The sequence below is a fragment of the Aplidium turbinatum genome, chromosome 16 (assembly GCF_918807975.1).
Source record: "Aplidium turbinatum chromosome 16, kaAplTurb1.1, whole genome shotgun sequence".
Classification (NCBI taxonomy): Eukaryota; Metazoa; Chordata; class Ascidiacea; order Aplousobranchia; family Polyclinidae; genus Aplidium; species Aplidium turbinatum.
In genome coordinates, this window is record NC_137487.1 from 20,686,077 (window position 1) to 20,714,002 (window position 27,926).

At 38.0% G+C, this 27,926-nt stretch overlaps 1 protein-coding gene across 1 annotated transcript; it reads left to right on the forward strand.

Moving 5' to 3' along the window:
* The first annotated feature begins 1,838 nt into the window (after positions 1-1,838).
* Positions 1,839-8,905, forward strand: LOC145785582 (uncharacterized). Its single transcript, XM_082597246.1, has 5 exons — positions 1,839-2,010; positions 2,876-3,061; positions 3,238-3,337; positions 5,250-5,316; positions 7,289-8,905. Exons 2-5 carry the CDS (start codon positions 2,922-2,924, stop codon positions 8,137-8,139), a joined length of 1,158 nt encoding a protein of 385 aa, XP_082453372.1. The 5' UTR covers positions 1,839-2,010; positions 2,876-2,921; the 3' UTR covers positions 8,140-8,905.
* The last annotated feature ends 19,021 nt before the right edge of the window (positions 8,906-27,926 follow it).

The window sequence follows — 27,926 nt, forward strand, 5'->3', positions numbered from 1 at the left end:
GAAAATGGCTGTTAATTGGTTCAAATTTCATCTACTTGGGTTAAAATTAGACTTGTTTGACCCTTTAAATAGGGGAGTAGGCTATACCAAAATGTCATAGCTTATGATGCGTCAGAATGGGGGGAGAGGGTTAGCTGAAACCGTCAAATAGGGGGGTCCAAAAGCAAGAGCGAATCCGCAGAAGTAAGTTACTGTTCCAATCAATGAACCAACAAAAGATAATCAAACACTTCAGAACATAAACAATAAGTTAGTCCTTCCGACCTCGAATACCTTTTGAACATTCTCGGCGATTCACAATGACAATTTACAGTTTAATGCGATGGCTGCGCTTGGCAAATATATCAATGACTGCATCGTACTCGAGTACAATATCCTTGTTTAAATACATCTGAGCTAGACCATCCAAACGTGGCTCGGTCATGGTCGTGCGGTAATCATTTTTCAGGTACTTTAGTGAACTGAAACATCGCTCATTGGAGGCAGTTGTAATTGGAAGCGTAGCAAAGATTCGAAGTAATTAATGGATAATAATCGGATAAGTGCCGAGTTGTTCAGCAGCTTGACACGCATCCACAAGAGTCGCAGGTTGTTTATCCACAGAAACTGCAAGCCATATCGCTCTCCATCTTCGCAATTCAATAGTAGCTGCAAAGCAATTAGGCTACTTGGTTCAACATCCAGCATTTGTTTGTTTGTTTATATCTTTATCCTGCATTGCGGAAAGCGGACTTGAGCGCTATGCATCGGTGTACGCCTTCTGACGTACACCTGACCCACGCTGCAGCCGACGGCAATGTCTGTTTCCGGTTGTCTACTCTACTTATGACTTAAATTTGGTACTACCCATTACTCGAAATCGATTACTGGGTAGAGGCAATTATTGTAAAGTTTCTTGCCCAGAGAAACAACAGCGAGTGCGGGCGGCTGGAGTCGAACATGCAGGCTCTCGACTGCGAGCCCAACGCGCTAACCACTCGGCCACTGCTGCCAATCGGCCTTTCATAGTAGAAGTCGAAAATCTCGTCGATCGGGCACTCCTCATCTTCATGAATCAACGAAAGCAGAAATATGCTGACTTTAAAAGCTAGCGAGCAGTGCTCATTGAACCTCTTGTGAATTTGTGGCATGCAATTGTCAAGAAAAGGAAGAAAAATTGTTTGTTTGAAATAGATCCTGATCAATAGGGGGGGCCATCGCCCTTTATCCTCCCCTCTAAATACGCTACGTCACGTAGGTAACAATCAAATCTCTCAACACAACTATTGCATAAACTAAGATATTGTTGTTTTATCAAATAGTAATGAAAAATCAACCCAGAAAGTTAACTGCGCTGAGATAAGTGATTTCGGGTACAAAACTCTATTTATTCCCCATTGAAAGAAACGCCAATTCTCCTTCAAACCTGTAACTGGATATTGAATGCTTTGTGTGCGTTATTCTGAAGGTGATTGTGCTCTGAGCGTCACTTTCTTTGCCAATGTTTGTTCTCGCCAACAATACAAGTTCCTTCTAGGGTGGATTAGATTTTATAAAACTTTCAGTAGTCAGGGATAAAACAATGTTCTGTTCTCATCTTGTTACAACTTCAAACAAACGTCATGTATTCAGTGATTATATCAAATGAATGGGCAGCGTATAACTGTAGAAGTGGAACTGTTAGTTTATAACAATGGTACAATCCAGGAGTGATGACAGTTTTAGCGCTCAAAACAATATTTGTAAGTGATAATCAAGACTACGAAAGTGAGGAAATGAGTATTATACGAATATCAACCCCAGACAGATAAAACTTGTGTACAACCACCAAGCCAGTTTCTAGGAGGCTACAGCATCATTGAATGAAGCTACCAGGGCACGGCTTAGCAACATCTGTTCCCAGAAGAAAATCTATCTCAAAGGAAAGAAGATCATTTTATTTTTATGGTTTTTGTGCAGAAAATGCAGACTCGACGACCTCCTACGCCTTCAGGGCTACGGTCTTTCGCACTCTCTCATTGGATGCACACTGTACGTCTTTGTTTATGCACGTTTCGCATCCAAACAAAAATGAAATGAACATTCTTTTCTTATTAAATCAATCAAGTTGCAGCAATCTCTGCCACTTAACCAGAATTAGTCATCTGATGAATGAAGTTAGATGACCCTGAACTGTTCGCATTCTAATAAAACTTTTCTAAGCAACGATCATGCTTCTAAAAGCGAAACTGAATCTATTGCATGGACAATTTATTTGTGCGTCAGTTTTGATTGCGTCACCTAAGCCAAGAACGTGGCAACCAAAACGAAATTCATAAATAAGAAAATTACATGAAAACCGCCAACAGTCCTATCTGAAAGTATCTAACATGGTTTAATTAAATTATTTTTGAACAGTCGGGAAATAGTAAGCGAAAGTAAAAGGGTTAGAACAATCTGTATTGATCTATGGATCATTGTCGTTGTACGACGTTAAATCAATGTACAAATACAGATTTGCTTACTGGAAAGTGGCATTGTACATTATGTACAACGCAGCTAGAATGTAAAGATACAAGAAATAGATATTCATTTTCAACAACATACCTAACAAAACTATGATGTTAGAAATAGAATAATTATCGACTCAAGAGATCAATGCAATGAGGTTGACCATGGTTAGAGTCAAACTGCAATTACAAGAAGTAACATTGACGTCAGCAGTTGTAGTTTTATCAAGAAGAAATGCGTCATTGAAAAAGTGAAAGATCCAAATCACAAAAATGAAAGAAAAGTTATTTGTATCCCTAGTTGATGCAATAATTCAACAACACTCGTTAACATTCATAACGTTGTGAAAAGAAGTGAATAGAATAATAATATGATATTTTTGAATATTAATTTTACTCTTTTTCAGAGATATAAGCAAACGATAACAGAATAATTCGCAAGAATAACGTAAAATGGCTGAAAACCTTACTGACGAATTCCAATGTCCCATATGCATCGAGACTTTGCAGAGACCCATTCGTATTTTGGCGTGTGGGCATAATTTCTGCAATGGATGTCTAACTAGATTCTGTCAGAACAATCAAGATAAAAGGTAAATAGAAATTTGCTGATTTTTGTATTTTAGTTTCCACCAATGCAAAAAGAGGTTTAATGGTTTTCGTGTAGATTTCAAATCATCATCTTCCGTCTCTCTGCAACTTGTGGTAAATGCAAATAGATCTAATATTTCAAAACAGAAAAGTTAAAGGATCATTTTCACCATTGCAGATGTCCAACTTGTAGAAGACCCATTGCGTTTCCAGGCAACGGAGTGGATGGAATGTCCCGAAATATCACTTTGGAAAACGTCATTGAGAGATTAGGAAAGGTAAGTGGTTGAACATTTCAAAGTAGAAATGTTCGAGACAATGTTTTAGTTTAAACCAGGAGTGCTCAAAGTACGCCCCGTGAAAACATTATCTGCAATCCCATGTGTTATATTATATGATGAACTGCTCAAGTGATTCTATATCATATGATGAAAAAAACTTGCTAATTGTGAACATAATTCCAGGAGTTTTTTAATTTTTGTTGTTGAAGCGGCGTAGTTCAAAAACTTTCAGCCCAAGTGGTTTATTAACCTGCAAGACTGGCTAGTTAGAATATCTCAGATAAGCCTAAGTGCTTGACTTTTGGTAGGTAGGCCAATCATTCTGTTATGCAATAATCATATATCATTTGTCAGGCAGTTGGACTTGCACGTACAGTCCAGTCAAACCCCTTAAACTGGACAAAGCTAATGTTGGTCCAGTTAATCGGGAAGAACAAATTTCACTATTTTTGCGAGTTATAACGTCTTCGTTTTGCTCATTCCTCCGTATAGTAAGCCTTGAACTCCATTACGTGTTTCTCTGTGATGCTTATCCGCACAAAATAAAGTAAAACACCGATACACCAAATTAAATTAAAAAACTTTTGCCAGTGGGAAAATTTTAGCAGTCACGTGATGTGTGGTGATTGATTTTGTTTCATTACAAACTGAGTTTCACAAAATAAATCATTCTGGCTAAAATGTCATTTTTGCTTTTAATTTGCGCAAACTTTCATGTTGTAGGCTAGTTTTGGGTTTAGTTTAACTTGTAAATCTGGCAACCTTGCCACTAATAACTTTGCGAGAACAAAGCAGAATGGCAACAGCAACTCTTGACTTGAAAATGCCTAAAAATGTCAACCATAAAACTTATTTCTAGTAGGAGTATTGTCCGTTTAAACTGGCTAGCTTCCCAAACAACCAATTTATCTGGTTCAGATCTTTACCAGATCTGGGCCAGATAAAGTGGCTGTCTGGGTTAGTAGTCCGATTAAGTGGGGAAAATTGATTTGCATTTGGGATCAATGAAAACCTGTCTGAATAAGCGGATGATCCGATCAAACGTGAGTCAACTGCGGGCTTAGTTGTATCACCAAACACGTTTCGTGATTGGTTGCCCAACAATATACAAACTCAAAGCTTAGGCCGAATTTCAAAGACAAAATGAGTGAAAAATTTAACGCGCTTGAAAGACTTGCGACTAGCGAAATGCGGCCCGTGGTGGCAAAACTTTGGGCACCCCTGCTCTAAACCAAACGAAATTTGTGACTAAAACGAACCAGAGTGTAAAAGTAGCTTTAAAATAATAAAAAAACGTTGACAAAATGATTTCAAACAAGTCCGAATAGCCTACCGTCAGATTTGCCAAAATGATGAATAATAGCCTACACAACTTGCAAAATACTAATCTCTATTCTACCATAACATTATCAACATTATGCATTTGGACGAGAGGTACAAAATGGTTTATTTTTCTATGAATACATTCCTAACAGCCTGCCGAGAGGAATCTACATCTTTAACCTCTTTACAATTTGGGATCCAATATCCTTAGCTGATCGGTGGTTTAGCAGCTACGATCTTACATACTTTTGGTGGCATCAAACAGGTCACATTATCATTTATCAATGGTCCTCAAAGGGTTAATTAATTAGTAAGTTACTGTAGTTGTCAAGAATCAGTAAGGATAGCATACGCACTTTCTTTGGAAAACCAGAGGGTAGGCCTATATTATTTGTTGCTCGAAAAAGCAAAGAGTATACGAGTACTCGTACTGCGTATATACCGTTGCATACCCTTGAATAGGCCTCCAGCACTGCATGAAGGTTGTTTTTCTATTTTCGAATTGATTTGCTACCCTTGCAGCCGCACTGGCATTTAATTATTGAGACATCAAGTTTGCAAATTGAAATAAACTTTATATTTTTAGATGAAAGTTATTTCGCAGACTGTAAAGAAAGAAGGTTTCACTCCTGCAACCACCAAGCAATTACAAAGTAAGTTACACAAACACTTGTTGTGGAATGCTGCGTAATTGGAATACAGCAGCTGTCCTTACTTTCATCGGACTAAATGGTGCACGAACCTGGTAAAGAAATATTCGGATTACGCAAAGGTTGGGGATATATTGTATATCTCACAAAGTTTATTTACATGAAAACAAAAAGTAATCTCCCGAAATGAAAACGGACATTCCAATCGTATAGCCAACGTATAATAACACACTATCCTTAAAACAAGCTCGTTCATTGCGGTATCCCGGGATTGAGATAAACTTTTGACATTTTACCTCGAATTCTTTCAAAACCGTAAACTAGGAAACTTTATGCTCACTGCCACAATATCGACACTGCTATAAACAACACTCTGCGCACAGTGACGGGATGCCTGTTTCACACCCCATTGAACAACCTCCTCATTTTTGCTAGCATCCAACCTGCTGAGCTCCGTTGCAAAGAAGCCACTCTTTTTCTTGGTCGACGGCATTGGAGGCCAACAATTTTCTTCTCTCTAACGTCCCTGCTCCTTTTAACGAGCAACCTCATCGACTGAAATCAAGACTTCAACGAAATAGATGGAAAAGACATCTTTGCGACTAAACCACCAGACTCCATTTGTTCATCTCCACACACTTGCTTCACCAGTCTGACACGACATAGATGGCGTGGGTGCGTGTCGACCGTCTTCGCTCGGGCGTCAGGCTTTTCCACTCAACCGTGCACCAATGGGGAATGACCTCTTCCTCCTCCTGTGAATGTGGTACCAAGAAACATACCGCAGACCACATCAGACTGCACTATCTTCAAGCCACCTAAAACAGTGGAAGGTCTGCACATCTTAGATGACAAAACCAAGTACTGGCTGCTCTCTATAACCTTCCAGTGCAGTCCGGAAACATCGTGAATCTGGAGTGGTTCAAGGATTGGTCCTGGGCCCCAGAAGCTCCCACAACGAAGAAGAAGCTTCTCCATCAAGCTATCAATTACTTCTTTGGCTGATTTTAACACGGGTCTGTCAACAACAACAAGGAAGTTTTTGAGAGGATACTTTGGGTTTGGTCTTTTGTTAAACCGACAAAAAGGCTATCATCACAACGCATCACTTTTGAAATACAAAAATTAAAAACAGGAAAAATAAAAATGACACAGTGTTTGTTTTAAAAAAGTAAGATGTTGGGGTGAATGCAAGATACTTCAACATAATAAGATAGATCTATACAAATTTGGCGTTTTGAAACTTTCTTCCAAATGCAAGTCCCTTGAAGAGATTTTACGACAATAAAACCATCTCGGGTACAATAGCTTACCCCATACCAATCCTGTCAACGCTATTGGCTGCCGACATCGTCGCAATTTCAAGTACTGATCTATCAACTGCTAGATGACATTGATGACCAACAATAGAAAACCCCATAGATAAAAGCTACAGTATTAACCATCGAGAATATGTAGTAATATTTTTACATTTTCCTATGTCAAATATCTGGAAATTGTTCAACCAATTGAATATGAGTGGCTCTTTACCCAAGGGTGTCGGGAGTGGTAAATACGGCCTTGCGTTATTTAAGCAATTGATTGAATATTGAGCTTTGGCAGCTATTTTTACATTTCTTTATTTTCTCACCTTGCCAATCAATACCAGACAGACATGAATGGCTCCTGAAATAGCAGTGGGAAATTTCAGCGAAAAGGGGAGGGGGGGTTTAACACGGCTTTAAACATCGACTACAATGAGTCGATGAGTCGATCGAATAACATTTTAACTGTGTGCTGCCACCTGGTGCAAAATTCCAGCGCTACCTAAGATCCAAATACACTTCTGTTGAATCCATAACATCCATGAAGTGGTTAATCAATTAAAACCACATTTAAGATTTATTAATCTAAATCTTTACAAGTTCAAAATTTATTTCCATTCCTCTGCACAAAACTCATTTCTGATAGTTTTTCTAATTTCATGATTTGACAGGCTCAGCAGCGACATATCAGCAACAGAACAACTTTCAAAAAGCTGTGGAAACCCTGCAAATAATCATCGACCATGTCGAAGGATGGGACAAGTTACAACCAAGCATCGACCAAGCGGAATGCTTCTTGAGTTTAAAAAAAATTCCACAAGCTGAAGTTGTTTGTGTTTCGTTTGCATCCATTGTTGATGCAAATCAATGGTCACGCTTGACCGATAAATCACGTGACGTTCATGATGAGAATATTAAGAAATTAGTTTTGAAATTTGTGAATGTGAAAGAATGCGATTGCGCAATCTCATTGGCTCGTTGTAGATTTCAATTTGTTAAGAATCACTACGACGGTGAAAGCAGGTTAGATAAGCTTGAAAATGTTGGTTGGTTAATGGGGGAAATATCCATAGAATTATCAAAACAAAACAAAGAAGAACAAATTAAACAACAATATTCATTTATGGATGAAACTCTTAATTTAATGCAAAATACTAATAAGGTTGATCTAAAAGTTAAATGTAAACAAATTGGTTGGTTTTTGCGTCGCTTTGGTTTCTGCTGCAACTATGCATCTGATTGGTCGAAATCAATCACAATAAACACATCCGCAATCACATTAATGAAAACAGCATTCAATGTTGAGGCAAATCGGTATCTTGTATTTGGACATTGCCACCATAGTATGGGAATTGCGCTTGATAACACCAAGCAACATTATGAAGCTAAAGCCGCTTACACAAAAGCAATTGAAATCTACAACACAACCAATGATTGGGCGAGTGACAAAGATAAATCGTCAAGTATTACTAGATCTAAAAACAATTTGGAAAGAATTGAAAGAAAACTTTCGCAAAATTAATTTTTTTTTGGAATTGCAATTGGGAAAAAATTTGTTTGAAATGAATTCTCAAGAAAAGTTTTCGTCTTAAAATAAATTCATGGACTTGATCGGTTGCTGATGAATTGATTATCGTGCCTTGTGACGTAATAAAATATTTTTATTGTTTATGGTTCACAAATAGCATTGATTACGTCATAGTTGTCTAAGAACACACGTTTATAAAATAATTTCAAGATTTTCAAAAAAACGAAAAAATGAAGCAAAAAATACAAAAGAAAATTAAAACAAAAGCTTGTTACGCTGTGGGCTGGAGAATCTCCAACACTCTACAAAGTAACAATGCGACGACACATGCTGGGAGTCGTTAAATTAAATGCGCACACTAACTCGAGTGGCAAAAAATTAATTACCCACTTAACGAGTTAACTCGAGATAAGAACCAAAAATATAAAAGCAATGCGTCAAACCTCCAGTTTTTTTTGTTATGTTGTTTACTGTGTGTATTGCTGAACATTATCTTGTTTTTCTTTTTTCACTTATCTAAATTGTTAAAAATGAATAATTCACTTGCATTTTTTTGCTTTTTCTTTTTCTTCTAAATTTTTTAAAATTCTATTTAGGTGTTGCGACTGTGCCATATTTTAAACTGATTGTTCTGCTTTGGTATCATGCACGTTATAATGTCCGCATTTTGTCGTTTCTATCCTTTTCTAGACCTCTGCTATGTTTAGTATATATATTTTTTTTTGTTGTGATGGTCAGCAATAAAAACAACTGAACTGAACTGATGTGCTACAGACTGAAGTGTTTTCTTTGTGCCTGCTACAAGTGTTGCTATGCTGGTCTTTTATGGTTTGTTTAAAATAAATTGAGTTACCAAGTTATAAGTCACCGTAGTTATTCTGATGTATATAACACATACTGGTTTGGTTTTTGCTTCTTTATCCTCGGACTGACAAAGCCTTGATAGGTTATTCCTGGTAGTTTCGCATATTTGTAGAGGCTCTTGACGCAGGGCTGGTTACCGACATTGGCAGAGTGAAGTTTTCCGATTGTTGTAATTTTGTTGCCGGGAAATTATTCCATTCACTAGGTGCCGCTGAATGGAGAGCAGTCCTGAAATGCGTTGCTCAAGCGCACACCCGGAGAGTCGAACCAGCGTCGCGTGATCTTGAGCCGGCGCGTATCCACTGAGCTAACGAGGCGGAAAACTCAAATTTCGTTGCCCAGTGTTATATAACTTAAGTTATGTTAGGGATAGATAGCTTTTCGTAAATAAATATTACAACAACAAAACTTGATCATTTCACTTAAATCTTGGCCAGCTTTAAGTTCTCATCCATCGCATTATTGTATATTCAGTGCTGCCAATAGATGGACATTCATTTATAGATCTTATTTCTCTAATATGTGAAAAGTTCTGTTGCTATTTGCAGAGGTGGGCATGCGCTACTTGGATAGTAGCACGATATTGCTACCGCTACTGGGACCAAAAGTAGCGCTCGCTACTGCTACTTGGACCATTTCTATTCCCACTTCTTACTGTATTAGGCTCATTTGAACTATTGCACATCACAAAAATTAAAAGTCATACATAATTCCTATTCACACAAGTGGGTACTAGTGGTACCGCTATGCTACGGGTTGAAAAGAACTGTTTTTTAGTAAGACTTATTAAATATGAATAATGCTAACAACTTTGAAAACAAGAGATAACCAGCAAAACCAAATGTTTACAGTTTATATTTTAACGCCTTGCCCTGTTCTTTTTTTCTTGTTATTGTGCATTCGATGAAATGCAATCGCCAGAAACAGGTTCTGCCTTCAGCTTTCATCCTGACTTCTTATCACAAAATTTTTGAGCATTCCAATATTCCTCTCAGCGATGACGGCACCGACTGGAAACTTCTCAATGAGATCACGAAACTGCCTCAAAAAACAAACAAGCGGTCAGCTTTTTGGAGCTATTCCGTCTCTTGTTTGTTACATTTCAATAAGTGGAAGATAAACTAATTTTTCTACAGCTTCTATGAAACATAAATAGACGTTTGTCTTTTTGTAAAACCAAACCCGTAGGATCAGTACCGATGAGATACCAGGCCCCGAATCAAGGAACAACTTCTTTGTTAATAGCATAACAATGAAAAAGTAACAACTGTCAATGATGGTTTTTCGGGTATTGTCTGCACTCAACTTCTTGTGTAACTAATTGGCCTACTTGGTGTGTGAGTGCGGCACGATGATCTAAATATTCATAATCACACAGATTTATATTGAAGCAAGAAATCAATTTCCTTAAAAAATTAGGAAATCTTGCGGAACTCTTTAAGATTCTTTTTCTAATCAAGGCCGTAAGCTGGCGATGTGACGTAAATGGAATTTTAAGCGCTGTAGAATGTCAGATTTGTATGCAAGATGTCGAGCGCGGTAATAATTTAGCACAAAAATCATCTGCCACCACAATCAAGTAGCATTATCATCAACTGCACATTTCAAATACAAATCACTTCACGACAATGGCATACTATTGTACAATGCAAGGACTACATATTGACCTAATGTACAAAGTGACAGTCGTCGCTACTGTAGAGATGTAAAAAAAACGTTTTGTTTGGTTTAAAAAAAACGATCTTTTTTTAGTTTTTTTATTCGTTTTTTTTTTATTTTATTTTTTTTTACATATTTTGACATTAAATGTCACAATATGCAACAATTAGGGTAAACTCATTGCAATAGCTTCTCTTTCAACAAACAAACAGTCTCATAACTCGTATAACTTAGTACTTTAACTCATATCTTCCTGAATCCGAGTTTTTTGTTCATATTTTCAAGGAAGGCTTAGATAGGGGTAACTCGAAAGCATTGAATGTTTTTTTTTTAATAGGTATTTATTTGTAAAATAGGAATGATTGTACTGCTGTCAGGTTAAACTGACGCTAGGAACAGAAGAATGTAGGTAAAACAATGCAAAATTGTGTTACTTTAATTTTGTTCTATGCTAAAATACAAACTCTTTTTTGCTACAAATAAGCCAACAAACAAAAATGTCAATAGTTTAGATTCAAAAGACATCAATAACAAATAAAAATAACGTTAGTTAAACATTTTCACCAAATTCTTGTTTAAATAATAGCCTAAGCCCAGCCTATACCCAAAAAAATTTCATGTCTAACAAAGTAACTTTGTTGATTGCAAACGGTAATTTACAATAGGTCAATTTGGAATCTGCACCTGCTTTCAATCGCAAAGAAACTACTGAAATGTTCGCAAATAATCAAAATTTATTGTCGCTTTATGACGTCATCATTTAACGATTCCAAAACAAAACTTCGTAATTAAATTTTTCATCAAATCTTCTTATGACTTAACTGATGATCCAATAGGATGCGTAGTGTGATAAAATATTTGAAACAAAGTAGACAGTATCACAATAAATCAGAAAAATCAATTTATTTATAGAGCTTTCGCCACACAAGTCTTGCTTCTTCAGTATAGTCTGCAACAAATAATAAATAATGCAATACTATTGAGATGATTATGAAATTTAATTATAGTGTTAAAAGATTTCAAAGTAGGTATATGAAAAAATCATAAAAAAAATCATACACTATGCATAACTTTAAGACTGTAGGCCAATAAATAAGATAATAAGATGATCATAAACACGTAGAAAAAGCAAATCTATTAAAATTTTGTCTAAAGAGAACTTTTAACTATAAAACTGTTATCCACGTTTTGCAGCTTTTATCCTTTGCCTGATTTCGTTTAGTGTGATACTGTCTATTTTGCTCATTAAAGAAATCGAGTTTTACCTGTACCCCCTGTTCCGAGCGTCAGTTTAATTCGACATCGGTATGATTGCAACTCTTCTTTTGCATCCTCAGATTAAACTGACGCTAGGAGGATATGGATTAAATGAAACTATATGTCTGGTATATTTTTTCATTGCAATTTTGTAGATCTCAACTTGAGAAAGTCTACAATTTGAGTGAAGCAATGCCAGATCTAGATTGTAGACGAAACGAAAGTTATGGCAGAACTGGCAAACTTTTCCAGTCAACAAGACTTTTTTAGCTTGGAGTTTCTGTGGGCATCACTTTCTTCTGAAACACTTTCACTCACAGCTTGGTGGACTGACTTGTGCAGACAATGTCAGCTATCGAAAGTCGCAACTCGGGTTCTGGAACTTCCATGTACTTCAGCTGCATGAGAAAGAAGCTTCTCAGCTCACGCGCATGTACATTTAAAAAAAGAAACAAACTCACACATGAGTATGCTGAAAAACTCGTATTTGTAAGCCAGAACCTCAAACTGATGGAATTGGTTATTTCCACCAGTGACAAAGGCACTTTTGACCAGCACTCCACACCTTTTCTAGTACAACGTCAAGAGGTTGTTCCAGTTGATGTGCATTTGCCAACAACAAGCAGAAGAAGCCCTTTAAAATCCAATCAAACATGCAGCAGTGATAGCGACAGCTCTGATATTGAGTCAGACTCCTTTTCACATCTTCTCACATTCCTTATCCTAACACAACAGATTATCCATCTGAGGCAGGGGTTCTTAACCTTTTTTGTCTCGTTTACCCCTTGCCGAATGAAAAAAGTAAAATTTACCCCCACCATTTTGGTGGCCTCTTGTGATGTCATCGTGTTCAGTCAACCATGCGAAGAAATGCAAAACATCCTTTTTTGTCTGGGTTTACCTTGGCAAATATCAAAAACAAGCTGTTTATTTGCCGAAGACACGATTGTTCTTGGCGGGGTCCTGTGAAAAATAATGTCTTGGAACAGTCGTTGAAAGAGCTATCGTATGTCGTCTTTGGGAACTCAGCGAGATCGATGTTTTGTTTTAATAGTCAACAATGAAGAAAACCCTGCTTCACACAGATAAGTAGTTGGAAAAGGTATCATAACTTCAAATGCACGCTTGTCGCTTAGTCAGCGTAGGAAACTCTTGAACTAATCCACACCAAAACGTGGAAAAGTCACCATTGCACGATAAGAATTTGGAACAAAACATTTTGTTGAACATTGAGGATCAATCAATTCATCTTTACAACGATCATCGTCAGCAATACTTTCTAACCTGGCTTCGAAGGGATGAGTTATACAAAGAGCAGTAGGCTACTGTTAAAACTTTCACCTTCGAAGTAACCGTCAAAGTTCTTTTTTGAGGCGGCAAGGTGCTGGGATATTTTGACGTCAAGGTCAGAAATCTCGTTACGACTTCTGACTTTCCAATCATCAAATGTTGGAAAATGTGCGTAAATTCCTTTATGAACTCTTCTACTCCACAGATCTAATTTTGTCTGAAATTCTTAGTTGATTATTCAGTATATTTACCCCCTCGGTAGGTGAAATTTACCTCCAGGGAGTAAATTTACCCCCGGGAGTAAATTTACCCCCGGTTAAAAACCCTTGATCTGAGGACTCTGATCTTGCATAACTAGCCTAGTTCGTAGCAAGCAAATAAACTCTTACTACATCAGGTGTTTGTTAGTTTCATTAAATTTCTTCTTGTTCCCAAATAAAATAAGTTTTCATCTTTGATGTTTGTTTTGTATCTGTTGTATTTTCAGACATATAATAGAAATGAAGTAAGTAAGGTTGCCAACAAGTAATAATAATTCGTCAACCAAGTAAATGAAAAACCACTGACCTCTTGTACTTATTCAAAACATTATTCAAAGGCAACGCAATAAATAGCAACAAAGAAACGCAAAGCATGCAAATGAAAAACGAGGTACAGAACGCTTAATTGATTACACGCGCAGTGCGGTGGTAATCAATTCCAACGTCTGTACCAGAAAACGCTGAATGTGATTATGTAGCGAGGCTGGCCACAAGTTACATAAAATCAACTTAAATTAAATGGCAACTATAACACTTCCCCGATAATTTTTATACACAAAGAAAAATATGAACAAGACACCGAATGAAACAATAAAACTTAAAGTCGGAAACGAGCCGGAGGTCTGCGGCAACGGCTCGACCTTCGTGGATTGTGTGGCCCGAATTCCGGTACACTAGGTGTCTCGTCCAAATCCGTTCGAGCTGAGGTGGAGACAGCGGAGGAGTCGACCGTTGGTGCAGGAGTTTCTCCCGGCTCCTGGTCCTCCGATGATGCATAGCGAGGTTGTAGTTGATCCATATGACGCCTCCACGTCGGACCGTGTGGCAATAGACGTACCAGGAAGATTCGACTGCACTGTCGCTTAATTACCTCGGCTGGAACTCAACGAGAGTCCTGGTTTCGTCGTGGAGTGAAGGATAACGCGTAACAGGGATCTCCCGGTTTAAAATGTTGTTTCGTACCTTCGGAGGCATCCGTGTTGCCAGTGTTTTGTCTGGGTACCACTTGAGACGATGTGAGTAGAAGCGTGTCGATCTTGGTTTGAATCTGACGATTGTTGAGTAATTGACTTGGAGAGTAGCCACTCGGAGTGGGCGTGGGTCGATATTGCTGTAGGAATTCCAAGACGGCCTGTTTGGGGGGTAGGGAAGATTTGCGAAGTGCTTGCTTGAACGTACGTACGAGGCGCTCCGCCGCTCCATTGGTTTCCGGATGGTAAGGGGCACCCGTGATGTGTACCATACCCCTCTACTTATAGTTTGGAATTCTGTGGATTTAAAAGTAGTAGCATTATCGGTAACTATAGTATGGGGATAGCCGAAATGAGAAAAATCTTCTTCTAGCAGGTTGATAGTAGTTGTTGAAGATAAGGAAGTAGTAGCATGAATACATGGGTATTTAGAAAAAGCATCAATGCTGAGTAACCAATGGTAACCCATGAATTCTACCGCATGATCTATGTGTAAGCGACTCCACGGTGCTTCTGGAACCGTCCATGATTGGACCTGGGTTTTAAACTGCGGTTGGTGTTTGCCACAGGTACTACACTTGTGACAAAGTTCCGCTATGTCTCGATCGATGTTTGGCCAGTAGACGGACGTTCTTGCCAACTGCTTCATTCTCTTAATGCCAAAGTGTCCTTCATGAAGCAACTGAAGGACGGAAGGACGAAGTTTGGAAGGGATGACCACTCTGAAACCGTAAAGTAGACATCCGTAACAAGTAGAGAGTCTGCGTACTTACGAAACGGTCTTGTGGAGAAGACTTGGCCGGCCATCCTTCATGAATGAAACGCATTATGTGGAAATGATAGGATCTTTAGAAGATTCTTTACGTAGTGAGGCAGCATTTGGGGTCTGGACCTGCAAATCCAAAGCATCGATAGCGCAGACGATGTCAATGTCATCCGCACTTTCCTCATCGAAGACTTTATCCCCTCCTGATAGTAAGCGACTCAAAAGCATCAGCGTTTTGATGATTCTTCGTCTTCCTGTACTCAATAGTGTATGTAAATTGCGATAAAAAGAGTGCCCAACGAGCCAAACGATTTGCTGCCAAAGAAGGTGTCGAGTTGGTCGGGCCAAAAAAACTAAGCAATGGTTTATGATCAGTGACCAAAATGAATGATCTACCAAAAATATATTGATAGAATTTCTTTAGCGCAAAATTATCGACAAAGCTTCATTTTTAAATTTGGCTATAGTTTCTCTTAAAGGCTGTTAATATCTCTGAAACGTTTGCTATAGGCCGTTCTGTGCCATCTGGGTAACGGTGAAACAAAGTAGCACCGATACCCACACTAGAAGCATCACATGCGATACTTACCGGAAGTGACGCATTGAAATGTGTAAGAACCTCATCAGTAGAAAGATAGTGCCTAAGCTGAACAATACCAACCTCCTTCTTAATTTTAATGCCTTATGTCCTTCTACCTACAAGTACTAGTGCCTGCTCAAGCGAGCACAAGATATTTGTTCTAATGTTGATAGTTTTAATAATGAAGTCAATCGTTTACGTTCTTATTTTAATGCGAACAACTACCCCACATGGTTTTTCAATGGAGAGCTCAGGAGGTTTTTAGATTTATGTTCTACGCACTTTCAAGCGGACGAACATGAATTGAAAAACTTTCTAACAGTTCCCTTTATCGGTAAAGCATCGAAACGTTTTGTGAGTAACATGTCAAGTTTTAGTAAAATGAAGTTCAACCTGAATATGAGTAATCCTATGCTTCTAGACATGACATTATTTTCAACTGTAACAAAACTGTTGGATTGGTCCATCAATGTCGCAAATTTAAAGTTTTGACTTCTCCATGCATGCGGCTGTATAATACACAAATTAAATTTGTTGGACAAGTGAAATATTTAGGTATACTGATTGATGATACCATCAGTGATAACGCAGATATTAAAAGGCAAGTGCGATCTCTTTATGTCGCTGCCAATCAGCTTCGGTCCAAGTTAGGAAATTGCTCTACCGAAGTTAAAAATGTAATGTAACCTACCAATCATATTGTATGCCAATGTATGGTTCGCAACTATGGTGTAACTATAAAACTTCTACTTTAAATTGCATACGAGTTGCTTACAACAACTCGTACAGAATTATCCACAAATTGTCGAGATGCGACAGTGCTAGAGTGTATCAGGTACAGAACGACGTGTTAACATTTGATGCTCTATTAAGAAAAAATTGCTATGCATTTGTAGAACATTACAAAAGATCATTTAATCCACTTTTGCGCAATGTTATGTCTTCTGATTACTATTTTAATTCTACATTTTATATTCACTACAACAGTATTTTGTACGTTGTTTGATGTAGCCTGCTTGATGTTGTGTTAGTCTGATATTTTGTGTGATGACTGTTAAAAATTTGAATTCTATGGACTTTGAGTCTGATTGCAAATAAATAAAAAAATAAAAAAATTATTCCCGTATATAAAACATTTAAAGTGGGTTATTATTTTCAGCTTAAACCTGGGACTCCCTCCTGCTTGTGTTCAAAAGTCATGTACAAGTTCACTTGTTCGCACGACGCGAACTGTACATAGGGATTGGTGTGTCCACGCGGCATTTGGCCACGAGAGTGAGGGAGCACTTAGATTTAACTATTTTGAACAGAAGAAGTGCCATTAAAGACCATATATTCGATTGCCAACCATGTTTAAACAACAAACCATCCTTGAAATCTTTTAGAGTTTTGCGTAAATGTTTCACCAAATTTGACACTAAAATCCACAAGGCTTTGCTAATAAAATCATGCAATCCGAGCATCAATACGCAGTTGTTTGCCGCAGGTGCTTCTTATTTGCTTAACGTATTTTCTTAATTCATCATATGATGCGTGTTTGCCTCGCGGAATTAACCGCCTTGTGATGTGCCTTTCTCCTCTGCTTTGCCGTTTCATTCTTATGCATTTCGTTTTCAGTTCATTGTGTAAATCAGTTATTTATTTCAATGTAGATGTAAAATCAGTTATTATTCTTTCGTTACTTGAAAAGGGCTAACATGTGTATGGCCGAAAACGTTCGTAGTTTATAGTTTATGGTCAGTTTAATATATTATGTTAAATGCCTTGTGGTTGCTTGGTTTTATCTGTTTATGACTGAACAAAAGAGTTTTCCTCTTGTTTTCCCCATCTCCAAGGAATGTCCTTTTTCGTGAGATGGTATAGTGGTTCTGCTACCGTGGAAGCGTTCAACGGTAGAAATTTCGAATAAAATTGTAAGGAACCTAAAAATGAACGAAGAGAAGATACGTCAGTGGGGGCAGACATCTCCACTGTGGCGTTTACCTTAGGACCTTTCGAGATTCCCTGCCTGGCTAAATGTTTCCAAGATATTCTATCTGAGGTTGTGCAAACTTACACCTGTCCTTTCTACACCTCAGGACTTTTGAGTGAAGTCGATCGAGGAGCCGTCTAAGATTCTGGAGATGCTCCTCAGCAGTAGTGCCACTGACTAGAATGTCGTCTAGGTAGACTGCGACCCTTGGAAAATCGGCTGTAAGGTCGTCCATGATCTTCTGAAAATAACCTGGAGCAGAAAGTATGCCAAAAGGTAAAACATTTTGTAAAAGTACGCCACGGTGAGTGCTTAATGCGAGTCGTTTTCGACTGTCAGGACCAAGTCTAATCTGATTGTAGGCATCAGCCAAGTTTATCTTGCTGAAACCATACCCACCACCCAAGTTTTGCATTAAGTCCTCTCGTAAGGGTAACGGGTAACGATGGGTTTTCAGGGAAGGGTTCACTGTGACTGAATAATCGCCACATATGCGTAGCTTGGCCTTGGCTTCTGAAGAGTTTGAAGGCTTACGAACTAGAACAACCGGTGTGCCCCAATCACAAAACTGAACTGGTGTCCATATACCACGTGCAATACCCGAGTCATAGGCTTGTGCTAAGTCCTCCTTTAGCGCGAAAGGTACAGGCCTAGGTTTGAGAAAAACAGGTTTCGCATCAGACTTAAGATCTATGTCTAGTTCATAATCTCGTAAGCACCCGAGTTCAGGTTTAAAAACATCTTTGAACTCGTCACATAAGAGGGAGCATGCTTTCTCCAGACTCTTATCAGGCTTGTCGCATGACTGGATGCTCTGTAAAGTAGAATAGTTAGACAGAAGGAACTTATCAATAGAAATTCCTAAAGACGAAATTGTATCACGACCTAACAAGTTTAGTCCTTTGACTGTCGTGACTACAAAAGGAATATTATCTGACCTTCCCGTGGAAGGAAAAGTTACCCCGGCCGTGGAAGAACCCGTGATTGGTACATAGATGCTTGGTAGCAGATTGGAACTGCGACACTGGTGCTTGCAGTTGAGGTGCGCCTACCCGAATCCAGACGTCGCTGAAAAGAAATTTCCATTTGTAGCAGTGTCCAGTTCTAGGTGTGTGGTACCGAATTAATGGAGATCGGTACTTCCAACTTTGAATTTCCAGGTTTTCTGCAAGAACTAGAGAGCATGTTAATTTTCTCGATACGATTTACTTTAGAAGATTTGAACTGTCTAGCTTTCTTTCGGCAAACACTCTGTAAGTGTCCCGCAATATTGCAGAAATGGCAGGTGGCTTTCTTGAACCTACAGTCATTGGCGTTGTGGTTGGAATTACCACAGCGATAGCATTCTTTATTTTTAAAAGTAAAGAAAGTACCTGTAAGCTGCCTAGTTTTTGGAGGTTTGCTGATGGTCCTTACTTTCGCAACCGGTGCCGGTGGAGTGCCGTAAACAGTTTCTTTGGCTACCTTGGCTGCCTCTTCGGTTTCTGATGCAACCTCCACCGCACGTTTGAAAGTAAGTTCATCAGCTCTGATTTTGAATAACGCCTTAAGCACCGCCTCGTTACCTATTGAACAAATAAAACGAGTACGTAAAGCTTCATCCAATGGATCTGAAATGGACGAAAAGTCACAGGTGGCAGCTGCCTGGCGTATGCGGACGGCTAGTTCTTGAGCTGTTTCACCGGGCTTGCGCTTCATTTCGCTCCAGAAACGGAATCGCTCCCTTACGATGAAGCGTTTTGGGTCGAATTGTTGAGCCATGTAATCTGTAATTTCCGTCATGGTGAGATCGTTGACTTCCTTTGGGTTTGTTTCCTGCCCAGCCAAATTTGTTAACATTTTGTAGATTGTACGTGATTGATTGGTGAGAAAAACCTGCGGCACTTTGTCTTGTGCGACTGAATGTGCCGTTACAAAGGTGTTAAACCTCTTCCAATTGTCTGCCCACAGTTCAGTCGTGGCATCGAGCGTTACGAACTTAGGTAAAGATACCTGCTGCTGCGACTGAATGTGCCGCTACAAAGGTGTTAAACCTCTTCCAATTGTCTGCCCACAGTTCAGTGGTGGCATTGAACGTTACGAACTTAGGTAAAGATTCCTACTTTTCCAGAAAAATATGAAAAAACAAAACAAAAAAACATAAAAAACAAAAAATGGCGTGTTTTTTGCGTTAAAAAAAAAATTTTTTGCAATTACATTTCTAGTCGCCACAGACAACCAGTGATGCGTGAACCACTGTTTCGGAAATCCTAATCCCACAAATCGACTTGAGCTCTTGCGCTGAAGCAAGTGGTTCCTGTTTCTTTCATGTGCTATGAAGTTTAAATTCAATTGTGTTCGAGTGAAAATGTTATATGAGATAAAGCTTGGTTTGACATTGAGACAAGTTTTCAAAATCAATTTTGCGGGCTTCCATCGAAAGTTTGATGAATTATCATTTCAAGCTAAGCAGCGTCGTAAGCAATATGTGATGACGCAGTGAAATTGTAATTCTACCAATCAAATCAATCAGAAGTTTATGTGTTAAACTTCCAAATACCGAATAGTCAGATACACCAGACAACCTGTTTTTACATCAGTTTAGAATGCTTCTGTTAAGCCAAAGTGATAACGTGGCAAGAAGGTAGCTCTACTAATGAAACCCATCAGAACTTTATTGGGTTCTTCATGGAGGAAAGACCAACCTGATCATGAAGACGTTGTCAAGATAAAACTAAAGATAGCCTTCTGTTGTTCAACTGGATAGCTTACAAATCTATAATGTCATAAGTGGACAAATCATCCCTCAAGAGATCAATGCAATGAGGTTGACGATGGTTAAAATCAGTAGCGTTGAGTCCAGAAGGTATTTTTGGACGCGGGATGATATTAGGGGTTTGTAAATTTTATAAGAAAACTGGAAACTTGGAAAAGTCATTGAGTATTCCTTGGGCATAATGCGTATTTCATAAAAGTGTCTTGACTTGGACCACAAAGATCTTGTTGGTACCGGGCCAAATTATTTTTCAACGGCTCTGGCTAGAGCCAAATAATTATTGCAAGAAGGAGCAGTGACGTCAGCATTGAGAGTTCATTTGGAGCTGCGCTTAAATTTAAAAAACACTTACCAACTATTTGAAGCAAAACCGCTTTTAACAAAAGCAATTGAAATCTATTACACAGCCAGCGATTGGGCGAGTGAGGAAAGAAAATCATCAAACATTTCGCTCTCTACAAACAATTTGAAGAAAATTGAAAGAAATATTTTGCATAATCAAACATATTTTTTACATTACTAAAGATTAAATTTAGGTTACATGGCAACTCTGGTCAGCATGGTGAATCTCAGACGTAAGGAAAATAAAGGATTATATCGCTATATCGCCTAAGTTTTGATTCGTAAAACCAAATAGTAGTGTTAACAGTTGCATTATTTTCGACACTTTTCAACAAACCTGATGCAACTTTTCGTGTATTTCTGTATGAAAGAAAGTTTAGTTATGAAATATATTTAGTTGGTAGAATTTCTGACAATTACCTGGCAAAGTTATATGAAAAGATTTTGTGTTAACTAAAAAATTGGAAAGGTAGGCTACAACATGGTGAAACTTTTGCATCAGATTTAATGATAAGTTTTAATTTATTTTATTGTTGTTAATATTATCACTTTTTCTATGACCTAAAAACTTAAGACCCATAAAGTTTAAGCGCATCTTCGAGGGCATATTTTTTAAACCGGAAACAGACATAACTCAGCAATAACATAACATATGACATAAAATGTTTTCGGCTATGCCTATAGACCTTATCAAGCCTTTAAAAGAAAACTGGTCTTACAAGAAATACGAAATGCTAGAAGCAAAAGCTAATTTTACATCGAAGACGAAATGCTAGAGAACATACAGTATAACACAAACATATTGTCTAAACATTTGGAAACAACTTTAACTTGCTCAACATACCTCGCTGAATTTATAACTGTGTGTGGTTGAAAAATAACTTCTTTACTCCACCCAAGTTAAATTATATATTTGTGGTATTTGTTAACTTTGTTACGTTCATTATCATCCGTTCGGTTTCAACTCTCGTTCGCTCTATAAACTTTCTCCCTCCATAACTCTCGATTCCTCACAACCTCATTCAGCTCTTCCATGCCCATCCCGCTGTCAGTTGTCACAGTATCGAGCCATCTAGTTTCGAGACGACCCTTCCTCTTTCTTCGCTGACCAAACCAATCGTGACGTCTCTTTTCTAGTGATTTGCTTTTCAATAAGTGTCCCAAATATAAATTGTTCTGTTTAACTATTCGAGCTTCTAGGGATTCATAGAGTTCTGGGTTGGCACGTCTTTTCTCAAGCCAGAGTGGTTTAGCCATGGACTTCTAAATAGTAGAATCTCGACTGGAAACGCAGTGTACAACAGTTGGCCAAACAGTTGGTACAACAGTGGACCAACAGCCAAGTTTAGGGATTGTTACTACGGTATCCAAAAACCTCCCTTAGCGAATAACCCTAACTCGTACAGTGCTGGTACTGTACGAGAAGGGGTGGGGCAGCAACTGAAAAAGCACTAAAATAAGAACTGGTAACTTTTTGGCCAACTGTTGTACACTTCGTAAAGTCGGTTTCCAGTCCAGATTCTACTATTTAGAAGTCCATGGGTTTAGCCAACGTGCAGTAGGCTATGTAGCATCGTCGTTGCCACCTCTCCACCACGTTGAGGAGAACACTTGGTCTAAAGGATAAATTACAATACGGTACATTAAATTTCACATGAGTCGGTTCAATCATAAACAGCTAAAATTCATTTCGATCTGCTAGCAGCTAGATCACCTTCAGTTAAGCTTGAATTAAAATAAAAATAAATTTAATACGTGCTTAAGGTGATCTAGCTGCTGATAACTTTCAAGCGGTAACTATTTCTGCTGACTTAGCACATTTTTTGGGCCATGAAAAATGACCTCCGTTTCCACACTCATCACCGGCGGCCCGGCAGACTTCAAAATTATGAGTATCCACATACCACCGAACATCGCTGTATCAATAGAAATTGGTAACTTTTTCACATGGGGTGAACGTTGCCGGCTCCCGGTCTGTGTATGCTCATTATTTTTTGTGTATCTTTTTTTGGTTTGTTAATGCGAATGTGGACATTCTTGTCTGACACAGATAAATAATAATAACGACGTAGAAATAGCTGTGTAAAGTGTAAACGAATAATATCGTTTGTTTTCAAGGTCATTTTGACGTCACAAAGTGCTTTCTGTGTTAGTTTATGACAAAAGTAGCGGGAGAAGTAACGGTAGTGCGCTACTTCTATCGATTTGTAATCGGTAGCGGTAGTGCGCGCTACTTTAGCTTGAGTAGCAGTAGAGGGTAGCGAGCTACTTTTAAAGTGGCGGATACCTACCTTTGCTTGCTTAACAATTCAATCTCTCATCATGCTTGTTGCCTAAAAATGGTGGAGCTTTCGCCACACAAGTATGGTTTTTTCGCGTTTTTTCGCTCATCAAAAAAGAACTTTTAATCTTATCTTTTACAAATAATAATATGTAGGTTACTAATTTTCTAATGACGTCACAATTGTGTAGCGAAAGCTTTGCAATTATAAACTTGAATTTATCTATTTAGTGTAGTCGGCCACACTCTTGATTTATTTAATATAAACTATTTGCATTTTCGTTTTATTTGCAACAGTTCTATCTGAAAGTATCTAATAAGTTTTAATTTATCTTTAACAGTCAGGAAAAGGCAAACGAAAGTAAAGGGGTTAGAACAATCTGTATTAATCTATTGATTATTGTCGTTGTAAGACGTTAAATCAATGTATAAATACAGATTTGCTTTCTGGAAAGTGGCATTGTACAACGCAGCAAGAATGTCAACATACAACTGTAGAGTAGACTTCCATTCTCAGCAGCATACCTAACAAAACTATGATGTCATCAGTAGAATAATTATTAGGGTGGCTCGTTTTTGAACTTTTTTTTTAAATTTTCTCGGGGTAGTGGGGAAATGGTGCCAATGAGTGAAAAAACGTTAATGACAAGATTTGAGATTTGTAAAAAATTGTCTTCAGCCTCCTCATGGGGCCCAAAAATCGAAAAATGGGTCAAAAAAAAAAAAAATGGGGTAAAACGAAATTTTTTTCAAAAATGTTTTTAGTTTGGGTAGATACAATATTGTTTAGATATATCTAATTAGCCTGAGAAAAAAAATTGGAGTCGTTTGAACTATTCCTGCAGCTTCCTCACAGCTTCTGAAAATTTCCATTTTGCTGAAAATTGCGCATTTTTGTGGGTGGTTACATAATTGCGTTAGACATTTTGCCAGCTATAAAACGTCATTGTATTTCTCTTTATAGACCTGCCCTGAGCTGTTGCGTCATTTTTTAATGAAATTGGGTTAATTTGGTAGGAAAAAGTGACGTTTTTTATTTAAAAAGACGTCACTGACGATGTTTGTAGTTATGTAACCACAAACAAAAATGCGCAATTTTCAGCAAAATGAAAATTTACAGAAGCTGTGAGGAAGCTGAAGGAATTGTTTAAATGACTCCAATTTTTTTTTAGGATATTTAGATATATCTAAACAATATTGTATCTACCCAAACTAAAAACATTTTTGAAAAAAAATTCGTTATTGACCTCATTTTTCGATTTTTGGGCCCCATGAGGAGGCTAAAGACAATTTGTTACGAATCTCAAATTTTGTCATGATTGTTTTCTCACTCATTGGCACCATTTCCCTACCTCCCCGAAAGAATTAAAAAGATTAGTTCAAAAACGAGCCACACTAATAATTATCGCCTCAAAAAATCAATGCACTGAGGTTGACCATGGTTAGAGTCAAACTGCAATTACAAGAAGTGACATTGACGTCAGAAGTTGTAGTCCTATCAAGAAGAAACGCGTCATTGAAAAAGTGAAAGATCCAAATCACAAAAACGAATGAAAAGTTTTTTGTATCACTAGTTGATGCAATAACTCAACAACACTGGTTAACACTCATAACGTTGTGAAAAGTAATGGATAGAATAATAATATGATATTTTGTGAAAATTAATTTCATTGTTTTTCAGAGATTTAAGCAAACGATAACAGAATAATTTGCAAGATTAACGTAAAATGGCTGGGAACCTCACTGATGAATTCCAATGTCCGATATGCATCGAAACTTTGCAGAGACCCATTCGTATTTTGGCGTGTGGACATAGTTTTTGCCATGGATGTCTAACTAGATTCTGTCAGAACAATCAAGATAAAAGGTAAATAGAAAATTGCTGATAAATTTTTGTATTTTAGTTCCCATATCAATGCAAAAGAAGTTTAATGGGTTATTGTGTAGCTTTCAAATCATCATCATCCGTCTCTCTGCAACTTGTGGTAAATGCAAATAGGTCTAACATTTCAAAACACAAAACTTAAATTTCATTTTTACCATTGCAGATGTCCAACTTGTAGAAATTCCGTTGCGATGCCTGGCAACGGAGTGGAGGGAATGTCCCGAAACATCACTTTAGAAAACGTCATTGAGAGATTAGGAGAGGTAAGTGGCTGCACATTTCAAATTAGAAATGTTTGAGACAATAGTTTAGTCAAAAACCTGGGGTGCCAACGTGCACCCCGCAAGAACAATATCTGCGGCCCCAGTTATATGATAAACTACTTAAATTAGTCTATATCATTTGATGAAAGAAACTTTTTAATTGTGAACATATTTTCAGGACTTTTTTGATTTTTTGGAGTTGAAGCGGCATAAGTTCAAAAACTTGTAGCCTAGGATTGTTTTTTTTTTTTAATTTGCAAGACCAACAAGTCAGAATAACTCAGACATGCCTAAGTGCTTGACTTTTGGTATGTAATCATTCTATTACGCAATAATCTGGAGTTGCAGTTGCACATACAGCCCAGTCAAACCTCTTAAACTGGATCAAGCTAAGCTGGTCCGATTAGGCGGGAAAAATAAATTTCTTTATTTTTACGTGTTATAACGGTTTCGTTTTGCGCTCATTCTTCCGTAGAGTAAGCCTTAACTCCTGTCGCGTGCTTCCCTGTAATGCTTGTGTGCACAAAGTAAGACTTTAAAACTTTTCCAGTCGGAAAATTTTAGCAGTCACGTGATGTGTAGTGGTTGATTTTGTTTCAGTTCATTTCAAACTGAGTTTCACAAAAATAAGTCATTCTGGCTAAAATGTCGTTTGTGCCTTTAATCTGTGCAAACTTTCAAATTTTAGGCTAGTTTTTGGCTTGTTTCAACTGTAAATGGATTAGGCTACTTTTGGACTACCTTTCAGTTGCAATTTGGCTGAAAATAAAAAAAAGACTATCTGGCAACCTTGCCACTAATAACTTTTCAAAAAAATAGCAAAATGCCAACAGCAACTTTTGACTTGAAAAAGCCTAAAAATGTCGACGATAAAACTTATTTCTGGTAGGAGGGTGGTCCGTTTAAACAGGCTATATGTTTCCAAACAACCACTTTATCTGGTTCAGATCTTTACCAGACGGGTATGGATCTGACCAGATCTTTACCAGATCTGAACCAGATTAAGTGGCTATCTGGGTTAGTAGTCCGATTAAGTGCGCTTAATTGATTTGCATTCCGGATCAATGAAAAACGGTTCAAGTGAGCGGATGATCCAGTGGCGTAGCTAGGGATTTTGCTGCCCCTTCAAGAAAAAGCATGTGAAAATGAAATGCGTTTTTTTTTATCAAATTATGATCAAAATCAAAAATCGTAGTTTGAAAGTGCCGTCCCCAGACGTGCCGCCCGGGGTGGTCCGCCCCCCTAGCTATGCCATTGGGATGATCCTATTAAACGTGAGTCAAATCAGTAGGGTGGCTGTATCACCAAACACGTTTCGTGATTGCTTACCCAACAGTATACAATCTTAAAGCTTACACCGAATTCCAAGGACAAGAATGAGTGAAAAATTCAATGCGACTCTCCAAGACTTGCAAATAGTGCAATGCGGCCCGTGGTTGCAAAACTTTTGTTACCCCTGGTCTAAGCCAAACGAAATTTGTGATCGAAACGATACAGAATATAAAAAAGTTTTAAAATAATAACAAAACGTTATAAGAATAATTTCAAACAAGTCAAAATAGCCTGTAAAGGTTGTTTTATCTTCGTATGAAATTGCTACCCTTGCAGCCGTACTGGCAGCCATATAAGGGAGGCGCTGCAATAGTTGAATTAAATTAAATCAATCTTTCAACCCATGTTTGGAATTTTTTAAATATGAAGCTATGAAGTTTCCAAATTCAATAAACTTTTTATGTTCAGATGAAAGTTATTTCCCAGACTGTGAAGAAAGAAGTTTTCATTCCTGCAACCATTAAACAATTACAAGGTAAGTTACACAAACACTTGATATGCAATGCTGCGTGATTGGAATACAGGTTGTCCTTACTTTCATCGGACTAAATGGTGCACGAACTAATATTAGTGAAAAATACACTGTATTCGCATTACGCAAATGGTTAAGGATATTGTGTATCTCACAAAGTTTATTAACTTGAAAAAAGATGAAATCTGCCGACATGAAATAATAGCCTTCTATCCATAACAAACTCGTTTATTGCGGTATCCCGGGATGCAACTTTCCAAAAGGTACCATTAAAAAAATCCCCTTTGAAGTTTTTTTGGTAATTACAGAGGAAAAAAAAAACAATAGCAATGTTGGGAATCAAACCCAAGTCAATCAAATGACTACCATCGCCCTAACCCTCTGCGCCAAATCAGCTACTGCCAAACCAATGACTTAATTTAGCTAGGATTTACGTTTTCCTTTGTTGCTCAAAGGTGATTTTTTAATGGTACCTTTTGGAGAGTTGCTCCGGGGATTGAGATAAACTTTCGACGTTTTATCCCGAATTCTTTCAAAACCGGAAACTTGGAAACTTTATGCTCACTGCCAAAACATCGACATTGCCACAACATCGACACTGACATAAAGAGCGCTTTGCGCATAGTAACCGGATGCCTGCTTCCCACACCGTTGGACAATCTTCCCATTCTTGCTGGCATCCAACCCTTTTCACGAAGAAGCCACTCTCTCTCTCAGTCGACGAGCATTGGAGTTCAACAATCTTTTTCACTTCAACGTCTCTTCTCCTTCCAACGAGCAAATTCGTCGACTGAAATCAAGGCATCAACGAAATGATGGAAAAGACATCTCT

Coding starts and splice junctions, on each gene's coding strand:
- LOC145785582 (XM_082597246.1), top strand. CDS start 2,922: ATGGCTGAAAACCTTACTGACGAATTCCAATGTCCCATATGCATCGAG. Junction 3,062..3,237: donor CAGAACAATCAAGATAAAAG/GTAAATAGAAAT, acceptor TCACCATTGCAG/ATGTCCAACTTGTAGAAGAC. Junction 5,317..7,288: donor AACCACCAAGCAATTACAAA/GTAAGTTACACA, acceptor ATGATTTGACAG/GCTCAGCAGCGACATATCAG.